General features: G+C 39.9%; 1 protein-coding gene across 2 annotated transcripts in view; it reads right to left on the bottom strand.

Annotated features, from left to right (window-relative positions):
• The window catches only part of CFAP54 (cilia and flagella associated protein 54), a 300,842-nt gene that overhangs the window by 262,412 nt on the left and 16,483 nt on the right, over positions 1-21,947 (bottom strand). For both annotated transcript variants that reach the window (XM_059934750.1, XM_059934751.1), the window contains exons 4-8: positions 16,953-17,124; positions 12,022-12,080; positions 3,996-4,139; positions 2,333-2,446; positions 2,108-2,209 (exon numbers count right to left, since the gene is read on the bottom strand). In XM_059934750.1, coding sequence (XP_059790733.1) covers positions 2,108-2,209; positions 2,333-2,446; positions 3,996-4,139; positions 12,022-12,080; positions 16,953-17,124 — 591 coding nt within the window. The remainder of the gene's footprint in view (positions 1-2,107; positions 2,210-2,332; positions 2,447-3,995; positions 4,140-12,021; positions 12,081-16,952; positions 17,125-21,947) is intronic.

The following is a 21,947-nucleotide window of genomic DNA, read 5'->3' as shown; positions in this document are numbered from 1 at the left end:
GTTTCTCACTGTCTCACTGTCTACCAAAAGTCGTTGCTTACTCTTGCTTCCAAGCTATGTCCACGCTCTTGTCCTTTACTTAGAATGTTTTCCCCCCTTCTCCCTGTCTAATCAAATCCTGCTTGTTATTCCAAAGCCATTCAAAAAAGAATTTCGACTTCATCTTTTCTATGTGCCACCACTCTTGAGCCACAGTAGGCCTTCGATACATGGCTACTGAATGAATGAATGAAAAATAGTAATAGCTCATACAACTGAGGACCTACCACGTGCCAGGAACAGTCTAAGGGCTTTACATGTAACTCATTTAATCACCACCATTATTTCCTTCTTAATTCTTATCACAAGCTATAATTTACTTATTTATTTATTATGTAATTTCTCCACTAGAAGGTAACCTCTACGTATCTTGTTCACAGAGCAGGTACTTTAAAAATATTTATTGAATGAATCACTAAATGGTCAATCATTAGAAGTCTGAATTAGCAGTCCTATAAAACAATCCTTTGAAAGTCAAAATGATTCACTGTGAGTTAACAACTGTCCTACAAACTCAGAAATTTTCTGTAAAATGAATTTAATGCACACTGAAATACTTTCTTTTGTAGAAACAGTAAAACGATTTCATAAATTTAAAGCAGAACATTCTGCAAAAATATGCCTCCTGCTCTCTAACAAACACTATAGCATTACTACTTAACAATACCAGATGCAGGCTATTCAGCAGCTCATCCAAGGAATTATCTATAATTTGGCAAGCTACGACCCCCACCAATTACACACCACTGGTCAGTAAGGGATATGATTTAAAAGGAGGTATGAACTACATGCCTGGACTCAGTACTCAATTTATCTCAGAGACACTAAGTAGCAACAGAAAGCTACCATGTCCAAATAATATTTGTATTTAAATATGATTTATTTAAAAGAAAAAAAGAGAATTCCTCTCAAATATTATAAGAAGAAATGAGGAAAGAGAATGGCAGTCATTGGGGAAGTTAGAATACAGTGGGCTAGAGACCTGGGTTCTGGTTCCGGTGCTGCCAGCAGCTGGCTTAAATACTCTGGGCTTTATTTTCCCCATCTGTAATAGAAAAGGACTGAACCAAATGATTTCTAAAATTCCTTCCAGGTTCTGAGATTCTACTACTCTTTCGTCAGAAAGTGCTCATCTTCTTCCCCCTCACTTTCATTTTCAGTCCCAAAGAAGCTCATAAAAGAGAGTTTACAACTGTCTAGAATGGTCAGGGAACACTTCAAAGAAATACAGAGCTGGGACTTAAGGAACACTGAGATTCAGAATGGCAAGGGGGAAGACAGTGGGAGAAGGAAAAAGGCAGAAGGGAGAAAGGGCAGAGGATCCCACAGGCATATCTATGTCCCACTCCTCTCCCTGGGAGCCCTTAGTGCTGTTGACCAAACACACCTGTGGCCAAGAGGGGCCATGTGAGGAGTTCTGACCACGTTAGAAAGGAGGCTGCTGTCACTTCCATGCTGAGCATCAGTGCCTGTGTGAGGTCCTCCAGAGCTCTCTTAGGTGCCCTCTGGCAGAACGACCCGGCAATTTTCCAAATGAGGACTGCTCCTCAACCTGGCCCTGAGCATCGGTCATGAGCAGAGCTCCTGATAACTATAATAATGTTTGACTCCAGTGGGAAATAAATTGTTTTAAGCCACTGAGACATGGGGGTTGTTTGCTGCTCCAGTAAAACCTACACCCTAAACACTCCCAAAGGAGAAACCAGAAGCTGATAAGAAAAGGTGCCTCCACCTCTTCTCCATCCTCAATGCCTTTGAAGCTGACACCAAGTGGTCAAAAGGCCTCTGCAGCACCACTCAGAAGCCTGTGCATTTGAACCTTTCCCAGGCTCTTCAGCTTCTTGGCCTTTAATGTTACAAAACTGGGATTGTGCAAAGGTACAAAAGCTTTGAGAAAGGGATGAAGCAAGGCCGTGTCCAAATTGGGAAGGCATTCTTCTATTTGCCATTGGTGCAGGCATTAGGGGGCAGGATTTAATACTTAGTGTCTAGGCTTAAAAGACAGAGAGGTATAACACAAACGCACTGCAAAAAGAGTCTAAAACAGAGAAGACATTCTGAGACTTACAGTTTGTGCTTCCTTTAGGTTAACTCTTATCTTTGGTCTAAAGAAACTTTTGTTTTTTCTTCTAGATTCGAATACTCCCCTTTTGAAGATCATGACTGCCATCTGCCTCAAAAAGAAGAATTATATATGAAGTAACAATGGGATGTACTTTTCAGCTACTAATATTAAGTACTTAATCATTTGTAGAGTACAGTAAATTTCTTTTATTTCATGAAATTTTTATACCTTTATCGTGGCCTCTCTATAATATCCTCTGGATTCTTCCTGTGATTGTGAGGAACTCATTAATTCCAGTTGCCTTAACTCATCAATTTTAGCCAAAGCACGCCGAGCGAATGCCTACATGCAATTAAAATAAATTTAATTCATAATAAGTTATAGTGATTAAAAATGTATCAAGACAGTATGCTTTATTCTCCCAGACATTTGATTTAATTGGTGAATTAAACTCTAGGCTGATGCTGATTCTTTAGAACATGGTAGCTGTCCTGTCAATCATTTTCGAGATACACCACTAATTTCTGTAAATCTAAAGTTAATAAAATGTCAGATATACTAACTTTATTAATTAATTCAAAAAGTAAGGAAAGTCAAATTCTGGGCCAAACAGCAGCTTCATATAGATGATCACTTCTCTGGCATTGTACACATGTACACACGCACGTGCGTGCGCACGCACACACACACACACACACCCCTCCTCAGTGCTCTTCTCAAATTCTAACCTTTCTACCAAAACAAGCTGTATTATCTATTCAATTATTCATACTGTCCACTAAATTGTGAGGTCCTTAAAGGGTCTTATTCATTTTGGGATTTCCAGTACCCAACATATAGGAAGTATTTATTAATATCTGAGGAAAGGAAGCAGGCTAGCTTATTTAATCAGTTCACCATTATTATAATTCTTTAGCAATAACAGCAAAACAAGTTCAATTCATGCAATTTATTTTACTAGTTCTTTGAAGTACTTTATTTATAATTTATGATTTTTCATGAAGATGCTTCTAGAACACAATAGTAACATAAAGGGTTACATTTTCCAATAAGAAAAAATTCCAATAGGAATCAAATGGTCAAAACTATGCAAACATTTCGATCCCTGATAAATTTAATAGCTATAGAAACATGCCACCAACTAGTACACTAAAACTAACTACGCATATATGGTGAGTAGTTTCTAGAATGTATCCTAGGCTAGAAAAAGTATCCCACAAGGGCTGTATTAAGCTGTTCTCCTGCTGAAATCCAACCCACCCTGTACTCACCAAGCTATGCACACTGGTGCAGGGATAGGTTCGCCCAAAGGAAAGGGTGCCTGTTTCTAATTCTCACCAAGACCCCATCCACTGACAAGCCAAGTACCACATACCATAACGAGAGTGCCTGTTTTCATTTGCACAGAGGTGTGGCATAGGCCAATAGAAGCCCCAACCAGTTAAGTTATAGTTCAAATATTCAATCAAAAATATATATAGGAAAAGAGGAAAAATAAGAAATACGAGTATACTAAATAAATCAGAGAAAAGCAAGACAAATGGATGGTAGGTGGCATGGAATACAGTAACTAAACAGGTAAAGAAAGTAGCTTGCATACAAGAATACAATGAGGAAGGGAAGAGATCAGAGATCTGATTCAGAAAAGGAGTAAAGATGGTAGAAGTGAATAGAGAATAAAGGGGGAAACAGAAAGTGAAGTGAGAGACCAACAGAATGGAGAAGTCAAGCAAATTTCTGCAAATAAAGCCTGGGACATTTGTCTTTGCTTCACTGCAATTCTTTGGGTTTTGTTTGCTTGTTTGTTTTCCTGCTGCTCATCTAAAGAAAAAAATGCTGAATATGTGGTATTTTTAAATATTGGCATCCTCAGAGTTAAAAAGTAGCGTACCTCTCCGTGAATACCAGCCTGGCAGTCATAGTAGCATTGGCAGACAGCGGTGTAAAGAGTAGCTCTCCACGTCAAGTACCTGATGGACAGAAGTGGGACCGAGGATTCCATACATATACTGGCCCACAGGAGATATTCCAAGGCCTGAGACAGAAGAAGGGCACAATAGAATGTCTTTTCATTTTAAGCTAATAATGCCGATTTTCATTTAATATTATCAAATTATGAGTGGTGAGTCCAAGTTGCTGACTACTTAAACTAAAAATACCACAAATAATAAGTCAATTACAAAAACAAGCATTTAAAAGTAAAAGAATAATTTCAAGAACTCAAAATCTCAAGTCAGCCATTTTAGAATGTCTTCCTTCTTAGCTCCTAAAATCCTATGAACTCAGCTTATTTTTATTAACATTTATCAAGTGTCAACAGTAGTCTAGGAGCTAATTCCAACAATGCAATTGTTATTAGCTGGTCTCAAACCAATGTATTATTCTGAAAATAAACTGGCAAAACAGGGTAGGGAAAAATAGAAAAGGCTTACAATCCGGGGCCTGTGATACTTGGTAGAAACGGTCCAGGATTAGAATCAAAAAGACCTGGGCTTCAGTTCCAATTTTAACACCTAGTATCTGTGTCATTTTACTTCTCCAGACCTCAATTTTCTCATCTATAAAATGGGTATTTTAGCACATCACTGCAGTACTGTTATGGGAAGGAGATAATGTACATGACACACTAGGATGATTTTGACTCAATGTAAGCCGCCCATAAATAATGCCTATTACCAGTGTAATTATTCCAAAGGTACAAACTGAAACAAAATTTTGGGGAAGGGTCACCATTGTTATTGGCCCATCTGTTGGAATATATGTAAGAGCCTCTTGTGCTATTCTATCTACAGTTAAAGAACTTTTCCCCACAATCCCAGTGATAATCCTTTTTGGACATATTTTTCCCATAGAGCCCTGGGAAACACTATTTTAAACTGGGTAACACTATTTGACGGTATGTATTTTGCAGTTAACTTTGTCAATATTTTCCTTTCTTTGAAAATATTCTAGGGACTTCCCTGGTGGCGCAGTGGTTAAGAATCCGCCTGCCAATGCAGGGGACACAGGTTTGATCCCTGGTCTGGGAAGATCCCACATGCTGCGGAGCAACTAAGCCCATGTGCCATAACTACTGAGCCTGCGCTCTAGAGCCCACGAGCCACAACTACGGAGCCCACATGCTGCACCTACTGAAGCCTATGCACCTATGCTCCACAACAAGAGAGAAACCACCACAAATGAGAAGCCTGCGCACCGCAACAAAGAGTAGCTCCCGCTTGCCACAACTAGAGAAAGCCTGCGTGCAGCAACAAAGACCCAACGCAGCCAAAAAAAAAAATATTCTAAAACCTCAAAGGGTAGCCAGGACATGGAAGCAACTTAAATGTCCATCAACAGAGGAATGGATAAAGAAGATGTGGTACATATATACAACGGAATATTAGTCAGCCATAAAGAAGAACAAAATAATGCCATTTGCTGCAACACGGATGGACCTAGAGATTGTCATACTGAGTGAAGTAAGTCAGACACAGAAAGACAAATATCATATGATATAGCTTATCTGTGGAACCTTTAAAAAAAAGGGGTACAAATGAACTTATTTACAAAACAGAAGTAGAGTCATGAATGTAGAAAACAAAATTATGGTCAACAGTGGATAAGGGGGGGAGGGATAAATTGGGAGATTGGGATTGACATATATACACTACTACGTATAAAATAGATAACTAATAAGAACTTGCTGTATAGCCTACTCAGTACTCTGTAATGGCCTATATGGGAAAAGAATCTGAAAAAAAAAGAGTGGATATATGTATATGTGTAACTGATTCACTTTGCTGTATACCTGAAACTAACACAACATAGTAAATCAACTATGCTCCAATAAAAATTTTTTAAAAATAAAATTTTAAATGGTAAATGGACTGTATTGCCCTTCACTTGACTGACTATTAGAAGAAATTTGGTCTCTGCTCCACATATTGCATTAGAACTATTACTGGGATGGAAATAAGAATCTATGAGCAAAGTATCTCAGAATATCAAATTCTAAATTCTATCCATGGAAATATCAGCCTTAACAAAGCAGTCTCCCAGGACTATCGGGATACTTCCTCACTTGTCTCCTTATCTTCTTAAATACTCTGCTTCCTTATGCATCTTCCTTACTCCACCAGAGTTATCCTTCTAAAATGCAAATTGAGTTGTGTCACTCTTGTGCTTTAAACATCCAATGGCTCCCTATTGCCTATATAACAAAGTTCAAACCCTTTATAGGGCTTTTTTTTTTTAACATCTTTATTGGAGTATAATTGCTGTACAATGGTGTGTGAGTTTCTGCTGTATAACAAAGTGAATCAGCTATACATGTACATATATCCCCATATCTCCTCCCTCTTGCGTCTCCCTCCCACCCTCCCTATCCCACCCCTCTAGATGGTCACAAAGCACCGAGCTGATCTCCCTGTGCTATGCGGTTGCTTCCTTTATAGGGCATTTAAACACCCTTCACAACCTGGTCCCTGCCTTCCCCGACCCCACCCCCATTACTCTTGACCTTGCATAGTATACTTAAAGCTGGTCCAAAATACTTTCCATTCCACAAAACATCTTAATGGTCCAAATATGCATCTCTGCTCACTCTGTTCTCTCCTTCCCCATAAGACTGAGCTGAAACTCTACCTCCACTATTAGCAGTGGTACTTGGACAATTAAACTCCACGAGCCTCAGGTTCTTCATCTGCAAAATAGGTATACCAGTAACTGTTTTATAGGATTGTTTCCATTAATACATGCTGAGTGCTCAGAACACAGTAAACACATACTAAGTGTTAGCTTTGCTAATGACAATGAAGACAAAGAAGGAGGAAGGGGGAGCATGGGGAAGACGGAGGAACAGGAAGAGGAGAAGGGGGTGGGAAGAGCAGGGGAAAGAGAACTAGCTGTTGAAGAGGACTCTTCTAACGTCCCTAAAGAGAAATGACCTTTGCTTCAGTTCTGTCTCTCCTGTAATTGTGCTGTATGTATATACGTGTGCATCTATACACTGTATATAATTTACATAGACTCTTACATACACATATATATGTCACATCCAATTGCATTAATATGCTCCTGTGTGTGATTCCGAAACCTTACTCTGATCTCTTTGAAAATAAGAACAGTGCCTTTTTTGTTATTATATCCCCAGCACCTAGAGCAGTGCCAGGTACCTAGCAGATATTCTCAAGTGCTATTAAATGCATTCACTGAACAACCCTAAAGTCAGCAGAAACAACCAAGGGAGAGTTAACAAGTAGTCTAGATTCTCAAGAAAATAATGATAATAAATTTGGACAACAGAAGAAAGCTCCTCTTCCAATAACAAATTCAGCCTTCAATAACTGAGGAAATAATTAAGGAAAAATAAGTCTATAGTAGTCAGACCCAATGTGAAAAGGCAAATCATCAAAAAGGTCCAGGAGCTTCACATGTATAAAGCAAACCCATCAGACTGACAAAGCATTTAACAGTAAAAACAGATGAAACACTGGTAACATTCAGACCCTATTACCATCTTTGGAGCCCTCAAAGACAATGTGTATAACATGTGTGCAAGCAGCTCAGCGGACATCTAAAAGAAAAAAGAAGCCTGAAAAGCCAGAATTCTCCACCGTCTGGTCAATTTTGAGTCCAGAGGAAAGGGGGCTGTTGGAGGCAGAGCGGGGTTTGACACAGACTTGTAATATCCTTTGCTATCCGCTGGGAGTGTAAGCTCATCCCACTAGAATGCAAGTTCACCTTAGGAAAGGGCCCTGTCTGTCTTGTTCACCACTGTATCCCCAGCCCCCAGAATTTTATCTGGCGTGTAGTAAACATGCAACAAATCTTTGCTGACTGACTGACTGACCTCCATTGAAAAGTTTCAGTTCATGACGCTAAACATGGACCTACTTCAGGTAATCACAGGATAAAAGGGCTGAAAATCTATCTAATTTCATCCTCTCCCCAACGTCACCAGCACCACCGCCTGATGTCCCACACCTTCCCCGCCCATGACTTCCCACCTCCAGTAACAAGGAACATGCCACGTGGCATAAGAAGACAATTCTAACAATGAACTTCTTTAATCTGAAATGCAATCCACCTTGATACACCTCCGGTGCATTCATCCTAGTTATGCCTTCTGGAACATCACAAGACCACTCAAAACTCAACTTGCAAATCACCGCCTTCCACGAATCTGAAAGCACGTATGCAGCCTGCCCTCTCCCCCAGCTCTCTCTCCAGGATAAAGCTCCCCAAGCCCTCTATACCTCCCAGGACTGCACTTCCCTTTCCCATCATGGTTGGTCTTCCGCGGCTTTGCTCCAGGTTGCCGAAGTCCCTTTAAAGTGTGTAACTAGACCACAGTGAAAGGAAACTCCCCCTCCCTGGTTCTGGACACTATATCTCTACTAAGTTGGCCTGGGGTCGCTTTATTGCTGTTTTCGTTGCTGCTGCTGTCATTGTTTGCTGATTTTGCCACACAACTGATATGGAATTAACAGTCATCAAAACTCTTGAGTTCCTCGTATCTGCTGCACAGAAATCTTACTGTGGATTTTTACATTCAGGTTGTTGTATTTTGGGGGAGGTGGAATTAAACCATGTATAAATTTCCCCCCTTTATATCCACGTCTTTCCAAAGCTCTCAGGATTCCTGGTATTAGAAATTTCACATTTCAAAGTAAAAATAGCATCAGTGAACAGCTGTTCACATGATATCTGGGTTTGGCCTCAGACTTAGCATCAAAGACCCTAAATCACAGATTTTAGTGCCAGAAGGGACCTTAAAAGTAACCTAATCTGACTCCAAGAGACTAAACTGCTTGTAAGTGACAGAGCTGGGGCTGAAATTCAGGTCTCTGGATTCCCAAGTGGAGCAGGATTCTTCCCACTACATAGGGAAACTATGACAAAAAGGAGAAAAGCCATCATTCCACTTAGGGCTCTGAGAAACCATCATTCAGGTTTTAAAGATGAAATGCCATTTCCAAAAAAAAAAAAACCCTCTTAAATTGTAGCATTTTTTCTTGCCCCTGAAAGAAAGAATTATTTCTATTAATAAAAAATTGATGATTTCAGCAGGACTACTGTCTTCATTTAAAAAAAAAAAAAAGCAACTTTGAAAAACCATATTATAGGAGCCTAGCAAAAGCATGGTTCAGGTGTCAAGTAGGAAAAACACACACACAATGAATCAGCTGAGCCACAGGATGGCACTGCAGCGTCATTTATATCAACTCATACCCTTTGAGGGAAAACACTGAGAAGTATTTCAAAGGCTGGACTTGAAGTTTATGTAACAGTATGTGGACTGATCTGACAACCACTGTTCAAGCCACACACTTTACCAAACTATTTCAGTTTTATAGTAAAGGGAAACAGAAACCAACATTTTCTTAGAATGAATAGATTCTACTGAATTCTTTAATGTTTGCTGAGTACTATACTACAGTTGTAAATGCCTCAGAAGAAACTACAGCTTTTACCATAAAGGAAAGCAAACTGTCTTATGTCTTTAGGGAGAGGCTTAGAGAGCTGCCCTCCCTCCATTCGCTAAGCTTATGCTGGTGACCTGCCACAGCACAAAAGTGCTTCCCATTTGGGGAAAAGCCCTGGCCAGTCTTGGTCTTCAGGATGCCTTCAGTCATGTCAGAAAATATTTCAACATTATATCAGGAGCTCCCACACAACTCCTCCATTTGCAGAGATGAACCAAAATAGGGTGGGTCATGGGATATGCCAACAGACACGCCTTATTCTAATGGTGCTGAGAGGCAGTACAGGGTGGCATTGGCTCTGGCCTCCGCTACATCTCTAACTAGATGTATGACCTTGAGCGAATTAACTTTCTAAGCCTCAGCTTCCTCGTCTATAAGATAAAGGTAATGATGGCACCTTCTCAAAGTGCTGGTGTGAGGATTAAATGAGATAATATGCGAAAGTGCTTAGAAGCATACCTTAGAGATGATAAGCATTCATTCAACAAAGGACAGTGATGGTGGTGGTGCCCACCTCATAAGACTATTATGGCATTACTGTGTACGCAAAGCCCTTCACACAGTACCTAACACAGAGTAGGGATTCAATAATAATAACAAATGGTAATCATAATTCCCAGCTCCTATAGGAATAGGACTTTAGATTGCTCTGGGGTGACACCAAGAAAAGCCTAAGGCTTCCACATCGTTACTCCTTCTGTCTTTTGCTATAACAGACTTGAACTCTAAAGTAGCTACAGAATCAGGAGGATTCAGACGTGGCTGGATTGCCAAGGGCTTGTCCCCATTAAATGGACCCATCGAGTCCATTTATAGTCTCAGCTCAGGAATCAACTTGTCAGCTGAGGGTTTGTGAATTTCAGGGTGAAAATTAATCTCCTTGAAACTTATTATACTGAACAAACTGAAAGAATTTCATCCTGATCTGAAAGTGCCAACTGTACAGCCACCCACCACCCCCAAATTCTTGCATTCCTCACTCCCCCCACTCCCATCCCACAAGATTGGGACATAGAACGATCCTCCTTCAGGCCTTCCTTATTTTGTCAGAGAGAAACTCAAGTTATATGAGGGGGAGAGAAGATGTCTTACAAAGGGTATAAATCAGAAATTATTCTAAGATGACTATCATGTTACATTAAAATTCTCTCAGCATTAACAAGTACAAACATTAACAGTTAAATGTTGGCACAGACACCTCTGCCCTTCAAAGTTTTGCCAGACAAATGCTATAAGCAGACCAAACTATGATGGCTCCGTGGAGCAGTATTTGTTGCTACAGCAAGTGCAACAGGAGATTGCAAATTCTTTTTAGGAAGTCATCTGGAACTGGATAGAGAATCATTGCAATAGTCTGTAGGCCAAATTTACATTATACACAGGACAGTCTCCCCTCATTTTAATTCACATTCAAAAAGCTGGCAGAGAGTTTGTTCAAGTCACTGTCAGTAATAGAGCTTTTAAATGCAAGGAACAAAACAGAGAGAGAACACCCAATTCATGTTATCCATTAAGCATGCAAATATCTTTGCTTCTATCTATTTCTTAAGCATTGTCAACTTTTAAGATACTTGGCTATGTTTTGAGGAAGTAAGGAAAAAATATCTGTCCCGAGCGTTAGAATATTCAGAGCAAGGTTTTGCATGCAATAGAGAAGCTAAAGTAGTAGTGTTGCAAATGCCAGAAAGAACTCAAGCATGGTCTCAAGGAGAGTATATTTTCCCTTCTTGGCCTACATTCCAATGACTAGACAGTGAACGCAGGGAATAAATATGTCTCCTGCAGACAGAAGTGCTACCAACATGGTAAGGAAGTCAATAGAAGTGTCAGCCACTTCCTCGAGCTAAAACTAAGCAGTGAGTACTGGTCAGTGAGAATCTTACTGTAAGACAAAGTCAGCTCATAACTGGGACAGAGTTTAGGAGTTTGTTCACCCAACTAGTATCTGGACCATAAGTACAGTCCAGCTCTTCAAGCAAAATGCAGTCCAAGCTCCATAACAAGACATAGACAGGCTAACCATAGTTTATCATCCAAACCAGCACATTTTTAAAAGTGAAAGTAGGCACTACTAATAATTACTCCAGGACAACAGGCATAAAACAGGACTGTCTTGGGCAAGCTAGAATGGATGGCCACCCTACCTAGAGATATAGTTATCAGATGGATGTTCAGTAACACATTGACAAGTTATGACTAATTTGAGAGACTGAAGGACACTGGAGAAATACCTATCAATTTTAGAAATTCTTTCCTCTCATTAATACTTTATTGTCTACATTTTTACATGATCATATTAAAGGAAAACTAAAAACAGTAAACCTATGTAAATTCACTAAATTTTGTTATATAATTCACAAATTTTCTTTGTTTAGTATGCAATGCTAACAAAAGTCTTAAGAAAGCCAGGAATTACAGGGGAAGATATTTTGTCAGTAAATTCCATACCTTAGAAGAGTGACCTATGATCATCAGTTTTCTGCAAATGGTGTAAATGTAAATGGTACCTAGATGGAGAAAAAGATTAACATGTTTTACAGTCAGATGATGAAATTTTACATTCCAGTTTCTGCAGTTTAAGTTGGTAGTTCCCAAAACAAGTGATTTTCTCATGAGAAAATCTGATAATGGCCAGAGAGTTACAATTATTATAAACTTTTTTGTAACTTGTAGCCAAATTATTGAAAGAAATAATATGACCATATTTTAAGTATGTTGACACAGGAATCTTTTAGTCTCATTTTAAAGGCAGTTTAAGTTTTGAAATATATTGAACAAAAGAGTATTTTAGTAGCATAATTTATGTACTTTGTGGTTTTATTAATTCATATAAAATGTTATGGGTTCCCATGGTTTCCTCACAGTTGAAAAACTGAAGATTTATCTCCAAATAAGACTAGAATACACATTTAATCAGATGGCACACAATACGCAAAAAGGAAACTCATAATTTAAAACTCATAATGCATAATAGGTTGTATTATATTCATTCACTGTCTCATATAATATGTATCCCATTATTAAGGTACATCCCATAAGCACTCTAATGAAAAACGCCATTTCCAACTCCTATTTAAGATCATTCAAGTATGATTTTTTTTTTAAATCAAGCCATTAATTAAATGAGGATAGAAGACTCATTTGGTGGCAGCATTTGGAGGACGAGTGGGGAATGACATCACCATATATCCTTCTGTATACAAAGGACATTATCGGGCTATAAACATAACCCAAAAGACAGTATAATACCATGCTTTAAAAAGGCGTGTAATTATAATGACAAGCAATCTAAATATTTTCTATAAAATATCTGATCTAAAATTCATAACCACCAAAATTCAACAATTCCAAATCCTATGTTCACGTTTAAACTTTAAAAGCTTCTGAGAAAACAGCATCTGCTCCAAAACACACATCCCTTGATTAAAATACATCTGCAAGCATAATAAACATTACACAAATCAGTGACCAAAAAGTATTGAATAGAATCTTAAACACTTAAAGTACCAGAAAGTTCACAGAGAATACAAGTCCCCCACAGTCTTAGTGTGCCTGCTCCCATGACAGAGAGTTGTTTATCTCATGTAAGATCCACTGGGGTAAAAAACCACTCAGCTAGTAAGAGCTCAAGCTCCGCATTCTCATCTCGACTTGGCTTTGTTGACCCGACTGTATAACTGGTTTTACGGAAAAAAAAAAAAAAAGTCACCAAGTAAGGATATGCATAGGAAACACATGACTCTCCACAAAACACGTGATTCAGGTGTAAGCCAGAAGCCCAGACAAACATTCAGCAATGGGAGCTGCAGGATTTCAGAAAGCCCCGGGAGACCGCCCTCAAGAATAACAAGGGCCCTCTGTGTTTCAAAGATGTGCCTTTAACCTTTGCAGCCCTAGTGCATCCTGACTATAACTGAATCCTCCTCTGATGGTTCAGGATCTTGGCATGGCTCACAGATTCCACCGCAGGAGCCCGATGGAGAGAGTACAGGGTACAAAACGGAGCACAGACTAAATCTTTACGTTCTCAGGCTATCTTTGGAAGTTTGTTTAATTTTTAACCAAATCCCTAATACGGAGTTTACTGCCTTGTCATGTGACTCTTTTTCATCTAAGATAGCCACCACCAAAATAATCTTGACTATTTGAGGGTTCAAATGAGTTGGGTTCAGGTTAGTTGAGATGTCAGATGTTATCCAACATTCATTTACCCAGTTAGATTTTGTGAAAGAACCAAGATTGGTTAAATATCTTAAAAACAAGGGTGTGTGTGTATAATAGTCAATTAAAAGAGGATTAACGTCTAACTGGAAAGGTCAAATGTATTTTGAGAAATTGACTGCAGGTCAATTTATTTTTTCATGACTTAAATTCCAAAGTTTTAAAACTACAAACTGTTTACACTTGTTAATCTACCAGTTGGAATGCCCTTCCCCCAAACACCCAGATGTCTCAGTCAGGTGTTTACTCACACGGCATCTCATCTCAGGTGAGGCCTACCCTGGCCATTCCACTTAAAACTGCAGCCCGGGACTTCCCTGGTGGCGCAGTGGTTAAGAATCCGCCTGCCAATGCAGGGGACACGGATTCGAGCCCTGGTCTGGGAAGATCCTACATGCTGCGGAGGAACTAAGCCTGTGCACCACAACTACTGAGCCTGCGCTCTAGAGCCCGTGAGCCGCAACTACTGAGCCCGCGTGCCGCAACTACTGAGCCCGCGTGCCACAACTACTGAAGCCCATGTGCCTAGAGTCCGTGCTCCACGACAAGAGAAGCCACCGCAATGAGAAGCCCGCGCACCACCACGAAGAGTAGCCCCCGCTCGTCGCAACTAGAGAAAGCCTGTGCGCAGCAACGAAGACCCAATGCAGCCAAAACAATAAAAATAAAATAAATAAATAAATACATCTTTAAAAAAAAATAAAATAAAATTGCAGCCCAGCCAGTGCTCTCCCTAACCCCTTTCTCGGCTTTATTTTCCTCCATAGCACTCATCACCATCTGATACATCATTTAGTTTTGATTTGTTTATCACCTCCCTGAAGTATTATGTAAGCATGAGAACAGGGTTTTTGTCTGTCGTCCACTCCTGTATCTCTAGCATCTAGAACAATGCCTGGCACTTAATAAGTTTGAGATGAATTAACTAAAACAGGAACAGCAGTTAATGACACTAAGTATATGTACCTCCCACAATCCAGGAACCTCACTCCTGGGCATAAGTCCCAGAAAACTCTCACACAGGTCTATAAAAGGACAGAGGCGAGGATATTCACTGCAGAATTATTTGTGCAGTTAGAGAGGCAGGGCAAACCAGGTGGCCATCCCTACGGGAGTATAGGTATCTGCCAAACATAATTCAGCAGGCAGAGTTAACAAACTAGGTTTACATATAGCAACACGGCTAGATTCTAAAACCATAGTGCTGAGCTGAAAAATATTTAGGAAACAGGATAAAATCTAGAACACGATGTCATATGTATAAGGAAAAAGCACGCACCAGAAAAAGGATGTAGAAGATACAGAAATCGTTCAATCTTTTTTTTTTTTTAAGAATATTGGGGGGCAGGCTTCCCTGGTGGCGCAGTGGTTGAGAGTTTGCCTGCCAATGCAGGGGACACGGGTTCGAGCCCTGGTCCGGGAGGATCCCACATGCCGCGGAGCGATTGGGCCCCTGGGCCACAGCTGCTGAGCCTGCGCGTTTGGAGCTTGTGCTCCGCAACAAGAGAGGCCGCGATAGTGAGGGGCCCGCTCGCCGCGATGGGGAGTGGCCCCCGCTCGCCGCAACTAGAGAGGGCCCTCGCGCAGAAATGAAGACCCAACACAGCCAAAAATAAATAAATAAATAAATATAAGAATGAATGGTAAATTTGAAAAAAAAAAAAAAAGAATATTGGGGGGTTTTGTGTGTGATCTGAAAAGGGTTTCAGACAGGGAGTCATGCTGCATCATTTCCACCTTTCAAGCAAAGCCTGACTGCAGGGCCCAACCCTCAGGCCTCTCACTCCTTCTTGAGCACAGACGCTCTGCTCCTGCTCAATCCCTGCCAAGATGTGTGAGCAATTCAGGTGGAGAGATGGCCGTGGCAAATCTGAGGATGAGGAGGCACAAAAGCTTAACAATCACTGGACTGAAAAATGTCTTCCAGAGTCAGCCTCATCTCTGGTAGCAAATGTAAGGTCTAATTACAATCAAAATGTCAAAAAAATTATTTGGGGAGAGCAAGGAAGGAAAAGGCTAGGAAATGTACTGTCAGTTGCCATGGATGAGAGAAAATCCAATATGTTTTCTTCCAAGTTATTTTGCCCTGGTCTTAGGCACACAGAACACACTGTTATTATTTTTCTTTTAGGAATATGTTATCCAGAAAACAATACCGTAGGCAACTCATCAGGAGACTTATCGTAACTTCAAATTGTAACTTTAAAGAGAATTTTAGTTGAATTTAAATTGTAAGTCTTAAAAGGAAAAAACAAATGCTACATTTTGATAGATAAGATTCATTTCATGAGACATATATAATGCGTATACATGTATATATGTGTATCTGTACAATGCATATATATGTATGTAAATACACTATACACATACATACATGCACGTTCTCAGAGCTCCTCACTCAAAAACAAGTAGGAGGAGAAGGTTGATTCATAGGAAGCCCTGGTCATTGGCCAAAGTATTCATGGAGAGGACCAATAAATGGATGATGCTTAGAAACAATCTAACCTGTCCTCCGATCCTTCCCCATTTATATTTACTTACTAACTGTGGTCCCTATTTTGTATATACGTGAAACTGATTATCTCCACAGCCTCTGACCCTCCCTTGAGCAGAAAACCCACAGACATGCTGTATAAGTCCCTGCTCATAAGGACAAACTGAAATGTAATAAAAATGTAAAAAAGCCCACAAGTATCCTATTAGGAAATAACATCTTCATTGGAGTATAATTGCTTTACAATGGTGTGTTAGTTTCTGCTTTATAACAAAGTGAATCAGTTATACATATACATATGTCCCCATATCTCTTCCCTCTTGCATCTCCCTCCCTCCCACCCTCCCTATCCCACCCCTCTAGGTGATCACAAAGCACCGAGCTGATCTCCCTGTGGTATGTGGCTGCTTCCCACTAGCTATCTATTTTACATTTTGGTAGTGTATGTATGTCCATGCCACTCTCCCACTTTGTCCCAGCTTACCCTTCCCCCTCCCCGTATCCTCAAGTCCATTCTCTAGTAGGTCTGCATCTTTATTCCCATCTTGCCCCTAGGAGGAAATGAACATGTTTTAAATCACAAGGTAATCAAGTCACCGTCAAACTTAGTATTTAAATACCTTTCTGAAAGACACAATGAAAAATAAAAGACACTGACATATACCATTGAATATAATCCAGCAAAGTTGCTCCTGTGACAAAGCCACCTGCATGATGAGCCTTAAGGAGGACAAGATATGCAGACACTGGGCCACAGATTCTTTATTCTGCAGGTTCATGTCACTGTCACAGACCAGATGGTAGTTGCAAATACTTCTGCCACTTAAAGCATGAAACTGAAACACATGAGGAAAAGAAAAAGAATATAAATAACGTTTATGCAACTTAGGAAAGCACTTCTTAAAATGTACAAAACTAAAATGGAAACGATTCTTCTTAATTGATTCAATAAATTAGTAGAGGTCAGTAGACTGAATGTTTGTGTCCTCCCAAAATTTATGTGTTGCAACCTCGCTGTCTGCCATATGGGGACACAGGGGGAAGCAGGCCCTCAGCAGACACTGAATTTTCCAGCACCCTGATCCTGCATTTCCCAGTCTCCAGAACTGTGAGCAATAAATGTTGTTTAAGCCATCCAATCTCTGGATTTTTGTTATAGCAGCCTTATTGGACTAACATATGGAAAGAAACATGGTAAAATAGGTTTCTTCAAAGCATTCATTTAGTTAAGATCACCTTTCCTTAGTCAAAAAAATTTTCAAAAGCAAAAAAAAAAGTACAAAATCCTACTTCCAAAAATATAGAATTGAATCAATTTTTGTAAAGCCCCACAATGGCATGTTAACATATTAATTCAGATGTAATTATTACCATTTACACAATTCCTTCAGCAAATGTTGGTTGACCACCTCTGTTTGCCACACTCTAAGCAACAGGGAGTCAAAGATGAGGAAGACAGGCTCTTGACAGAGGGAAAATCATTCCAGGCACACACAGTGTTAGGAATGCTTGAGGTGCTTGCTGTGGTCACTGATTTGAAAGTCTTTTTTAAAGCTGGATGAGAAGGTTTAAGATAAATTATGCTGTAGAGGTGGTCCATGGTCAGAACATGGAGAGCTTCCACACCATTGCAAGGAATATGGACTACGGCTAAACGGCAAATCCAAAGAGCAATGGAGTACAATTATTTGATTTACACTTTAGAAATTAATTCTGAGAAAAGTGTGAAAGATGCAAAGCAGACGGAGGACAAAGCTACATGTAGGAGCCAGGAGAGATCAAAGGCCTCTGAGGCTGTCCTGAGAAAAAAGAGCCCTGAAATGGAGTTCCGCAACGGGGAATAAAAAGAATGGGAAGATTTAAGCCTTGCCTGAGGCAATGGGGTTTAGTGACCAATCAGAAGCGGGAGGTAAGAGTCCTCTCCCTGGGATCTGACCTCCGAAGCCCCCACCCACCCTGCTGGGTGAGCAGACAAGCCTCTCAGCCTGTTGTGTGCTCAGGGTCTTGGTGCTCTGGCCAGGTGTCGGGCCTGAGCCTCTGAGGCGGGAGAGCCAAGTTCAGGACATTGGTCCACCAGAGACCTCCCAGCCTCACGTAATAACAAACGGTGAGAAAGCTCTCTCAGAGATCTCCATCTCAACGCTAAGATGCAGCTCCACTCAATGACCAGCAAGCTACAGTGCTGGACACCTCATGGCAAACAACTAGCAAGACAGGAACACAATCCCACCCATTAGCACAGAGGCTGCCTAAAATCATACTAAGGTCACTGACACCCCAAAACACACCACCAGATGCAGTCCTGACCACCAGAAAGACAAGATCCAGCCTCATGCACCAGAACACAGGCACCAGTCACCTCCACCAGGAAGCCTACACAACCCACTGAACCAAACTTACCCACTGGGGGCAGACACCAAAAACAATGGGAACTACGAACCTGCAGCCTGAGAAAAGGAGACCCCAAACACAGTAAGTTAAGCAAAATGAGTAGACAGAGAAACACACAGCAGATGAAGAAGCAAGGTAAAAACCCACCAGACCAAACAAATGAAGAGGAAATAGGCAGCCTACCTGAAAAAGAATTCAGAGTAATGACAGTAAAGATGATCCAAAATCTTGGAAAAAGAATGGAGAAAATACAAGAAATGTTTAACAAGGACCCAGAAGAACTAAACAGCAAACAAACAATGATGAACAACACAATAAATGAAATTAAAAATTCTCTAGAAGGAATCTGAGGCAGAAGAACGGATAAGTGATCTAGAAGATAAAATAGTGGAAATAACTACCACAGACCAGAATAAAGAAAAAAGAATGAAAAGAATTGAGAACAGGCTCAGAGACCTCTGTGACAACATTAAACGCACCAACATTTGAATTATATGGGTCCCAGAAAAAGAAGAGAAAAAGAAAGAGACTGAGAAAATATTTGAAGACATTACAGTTGAAAACTTCCCTAATATGGGAAAGGAAATAGTCAAACAAGTCCAGGAAGCACAGAGAGTGCCATACAGGATAAATCCAAGGAGAAACACACCAAGACACATATTAATCAAACTATCAAAAATACAAAGAAAAAATATTAAAAGCAGCAAGGGAAAAGCAACAAATAACATACAAGGGAATCCCCATAAGGTTAACAGCTGATCTTTCAGCAGAAACTCTGCAAGCCAGAAGGGAGTGGCAGGACATATTTAAAGTGATGAAAGGGAAAAACCTACAACCAAGATTACTCTATCCAGCAAGGATCTCATTCAGATTCGATGCAGAAATTAAAACCTTTACAGACAAGCAAAAGCTAAGAGAATTCAGCAGCACCAAACCAGCTTTACAACAAATGCTAAAGGAACTTCTCTAGGCAAGGAACACAAGAGAAGGAAAACACCTACAATAACAAACCCAAAACAATTAAGAAAATGGTAATAGGAACATACATATCGATAATTACCTTAAATGTAAATGGAATAAATGCTCCAACCAAAAGACACAGACTGGCTGAATAGATACAAAAACAAGACCCATATATATGCTGTCTACAAGAGACCCACTTCAGACCTAGGGACACATACAGACTGAAAGTGAGGGGATGGAAAAAGATATTCCATGCAAATGGAAATCAAAAGAAAGCTGGAGTAGCAATTCTCATATCAGACAAAATGGACTTTAAAATAAAGACTATTACAAGAGACAAAGAAGGACACTACATAATGATCAAGGGATCAATCCAAGAAGAAGATATAACAATTGTAAATATTTATGCACCCAACATAAGAGCACCTCAATACATAAGGCAAATGCTAACAGCCATTAAAGGGGATATCGACAGCAACTCAATCATAGTTGGGGACTTTAACACCCCACTTTCACCAATGGACAGATCATCCAAAATGAAAATAAATAAGGAAACACAAGCTTTAAATGATACATTAAACAGGATGGACTTAATTGATATTTATAGGACATTCCACCCAAAAACAACAGACTACACTTTCTTCTCAAGTGCTTATGGAACATTCTTCAGGATACATCATATCTTGGGTCACAAATCGAGCCTTGGTAAATTTAAGAAAATTGAAATCGTATCAAGTATCTTTTCCGACCACAACACTATGACACTAGATATCAATTACGGGAAAAAATCTGTAAAAAATACAAACTCATGGAGGCTAAACAATACAGTACTAAATAACCAAGAGATCACTGAATAAATCAAAGAGGAAATCAAAAAATACCTAGAAACAAATGACAATGAAAACATGACGACCCAAAACCTATGGGATGCAGCAAAAGCAGTTCTAAGAGGGAAGTTTATAGCAATACAATCCTACCTCAAGAAACAAGAATCATCTCACATAAACAACCTAAACTTATACCTAAAGCAATTAGAGAAAGAAGAACAAAAATCCCTGAAGTTAACAGAAGAAAAGAAATCATAAAGATCAGATCAGAAATAAATGAAAAAGATATGAAGGAAACAATAGCAAAGATCAATAAAACTAAAAGCTGGTTCTTTGAGACGATAAACAAAATTGATAAACCATTAGCCAGACTCAAGAAAAAAAGGGAGAAGACAATTCATCAGAATTAGGAATGAAAAAGGAGAAGTAACAACTGACACTGCAGAAATACAAAGGATTATGAGATTATTACAAGCAACTATATGCCCATAAAATGGACAACTTGGAAGAAATGGACAAATTCTTAGAAAAGCACAACCTCCCGAGACTGAACCAGGAAGAAATAGAAAATATAAACAGACCAATCACAAGCACTGAAATTGAAACTGTGATTAAAAATCTTCCAACAGGACTTCCCTGGTGGCGCAGTGGTTGAGAATCTGCCTGCCAATGCAGGGGACACGGGTTAGAGCCCTGGTCCGGGAAGATCCCACATGGCACGGAGCAACTAAGCCCGCGAGCCACAACTACTGAGCCTGCGTGCTGCAACTACTGAAGCCAGCGTCCTAGAGCCCGTGCTCCGCAACAAGAGAAGCCACGACAGTGAGAAGCCCTCGCACCCCAACAAAGAGTAGCCCCCACTCACCACAATTAGAGAAAGCCCGTGGGCAGAAATGAAGACCCAACACAGCCAAAAATAAATAAATAAAACAAATAAATTTATTAAAAAAAAAAAAATCTTCCAACAAACAAAAGCCCAGGACCAGAAGGATTCACAGGCGAATTCTATCAAACATTTAGAGAAGAGCTAACACCTATCCTTCTCAAACTCTTCCAAAATATAGTAGAGGGAGGAACACTCCCAAACTCATTCTACGAGGCCACCATCACCCTGATACCAAAACCAGACAAAGATGTCACAAAGAAAGAAAACTACAGGCCAATATCACTGATGAACATAGATGCAAAAATCCTCAACAAAATACTAGCAAACAGAATCCAACAGCACATTAAAAGGATCATAGAGCATGATCAAGTGGGGTTTATCCCAGGAATGCAAGGATTCTTCAATATACGCAAATCAATGAATGTGATACACCATATTAACAAATTGAAGGAGAAAAACCAAACGATCATCTCAATACAGGCAGAAAAAGCTTTTGACAAAATTCAACACCCATTTATGATAAAAACTCTCCAGAAAGTAGGCATAGAGGGAACTTACCTCAACATAATAAAGGCCATATATGACAAACCCA

The sequence above is a fragment of the Balaenoptera ricei genome, chromosome 10 (genome assembly GCF_028023285.1).
Source record: "Balaenoptera ricei isolate mBalRic1 chromosome 10, mBalRic1.hap2, whole genome shotgun sequence".
NCBI lineage: Eukaryota > Metazoa > Chordata > Mammalia > Artiodactyla > Balaenopteridae > Balaenoptera > Balaenoptera ricei.
Note: the sequence above shows the minus strand (reverse complement) of the source record. Positions and strands in the feature narration are given on the sequence as shown.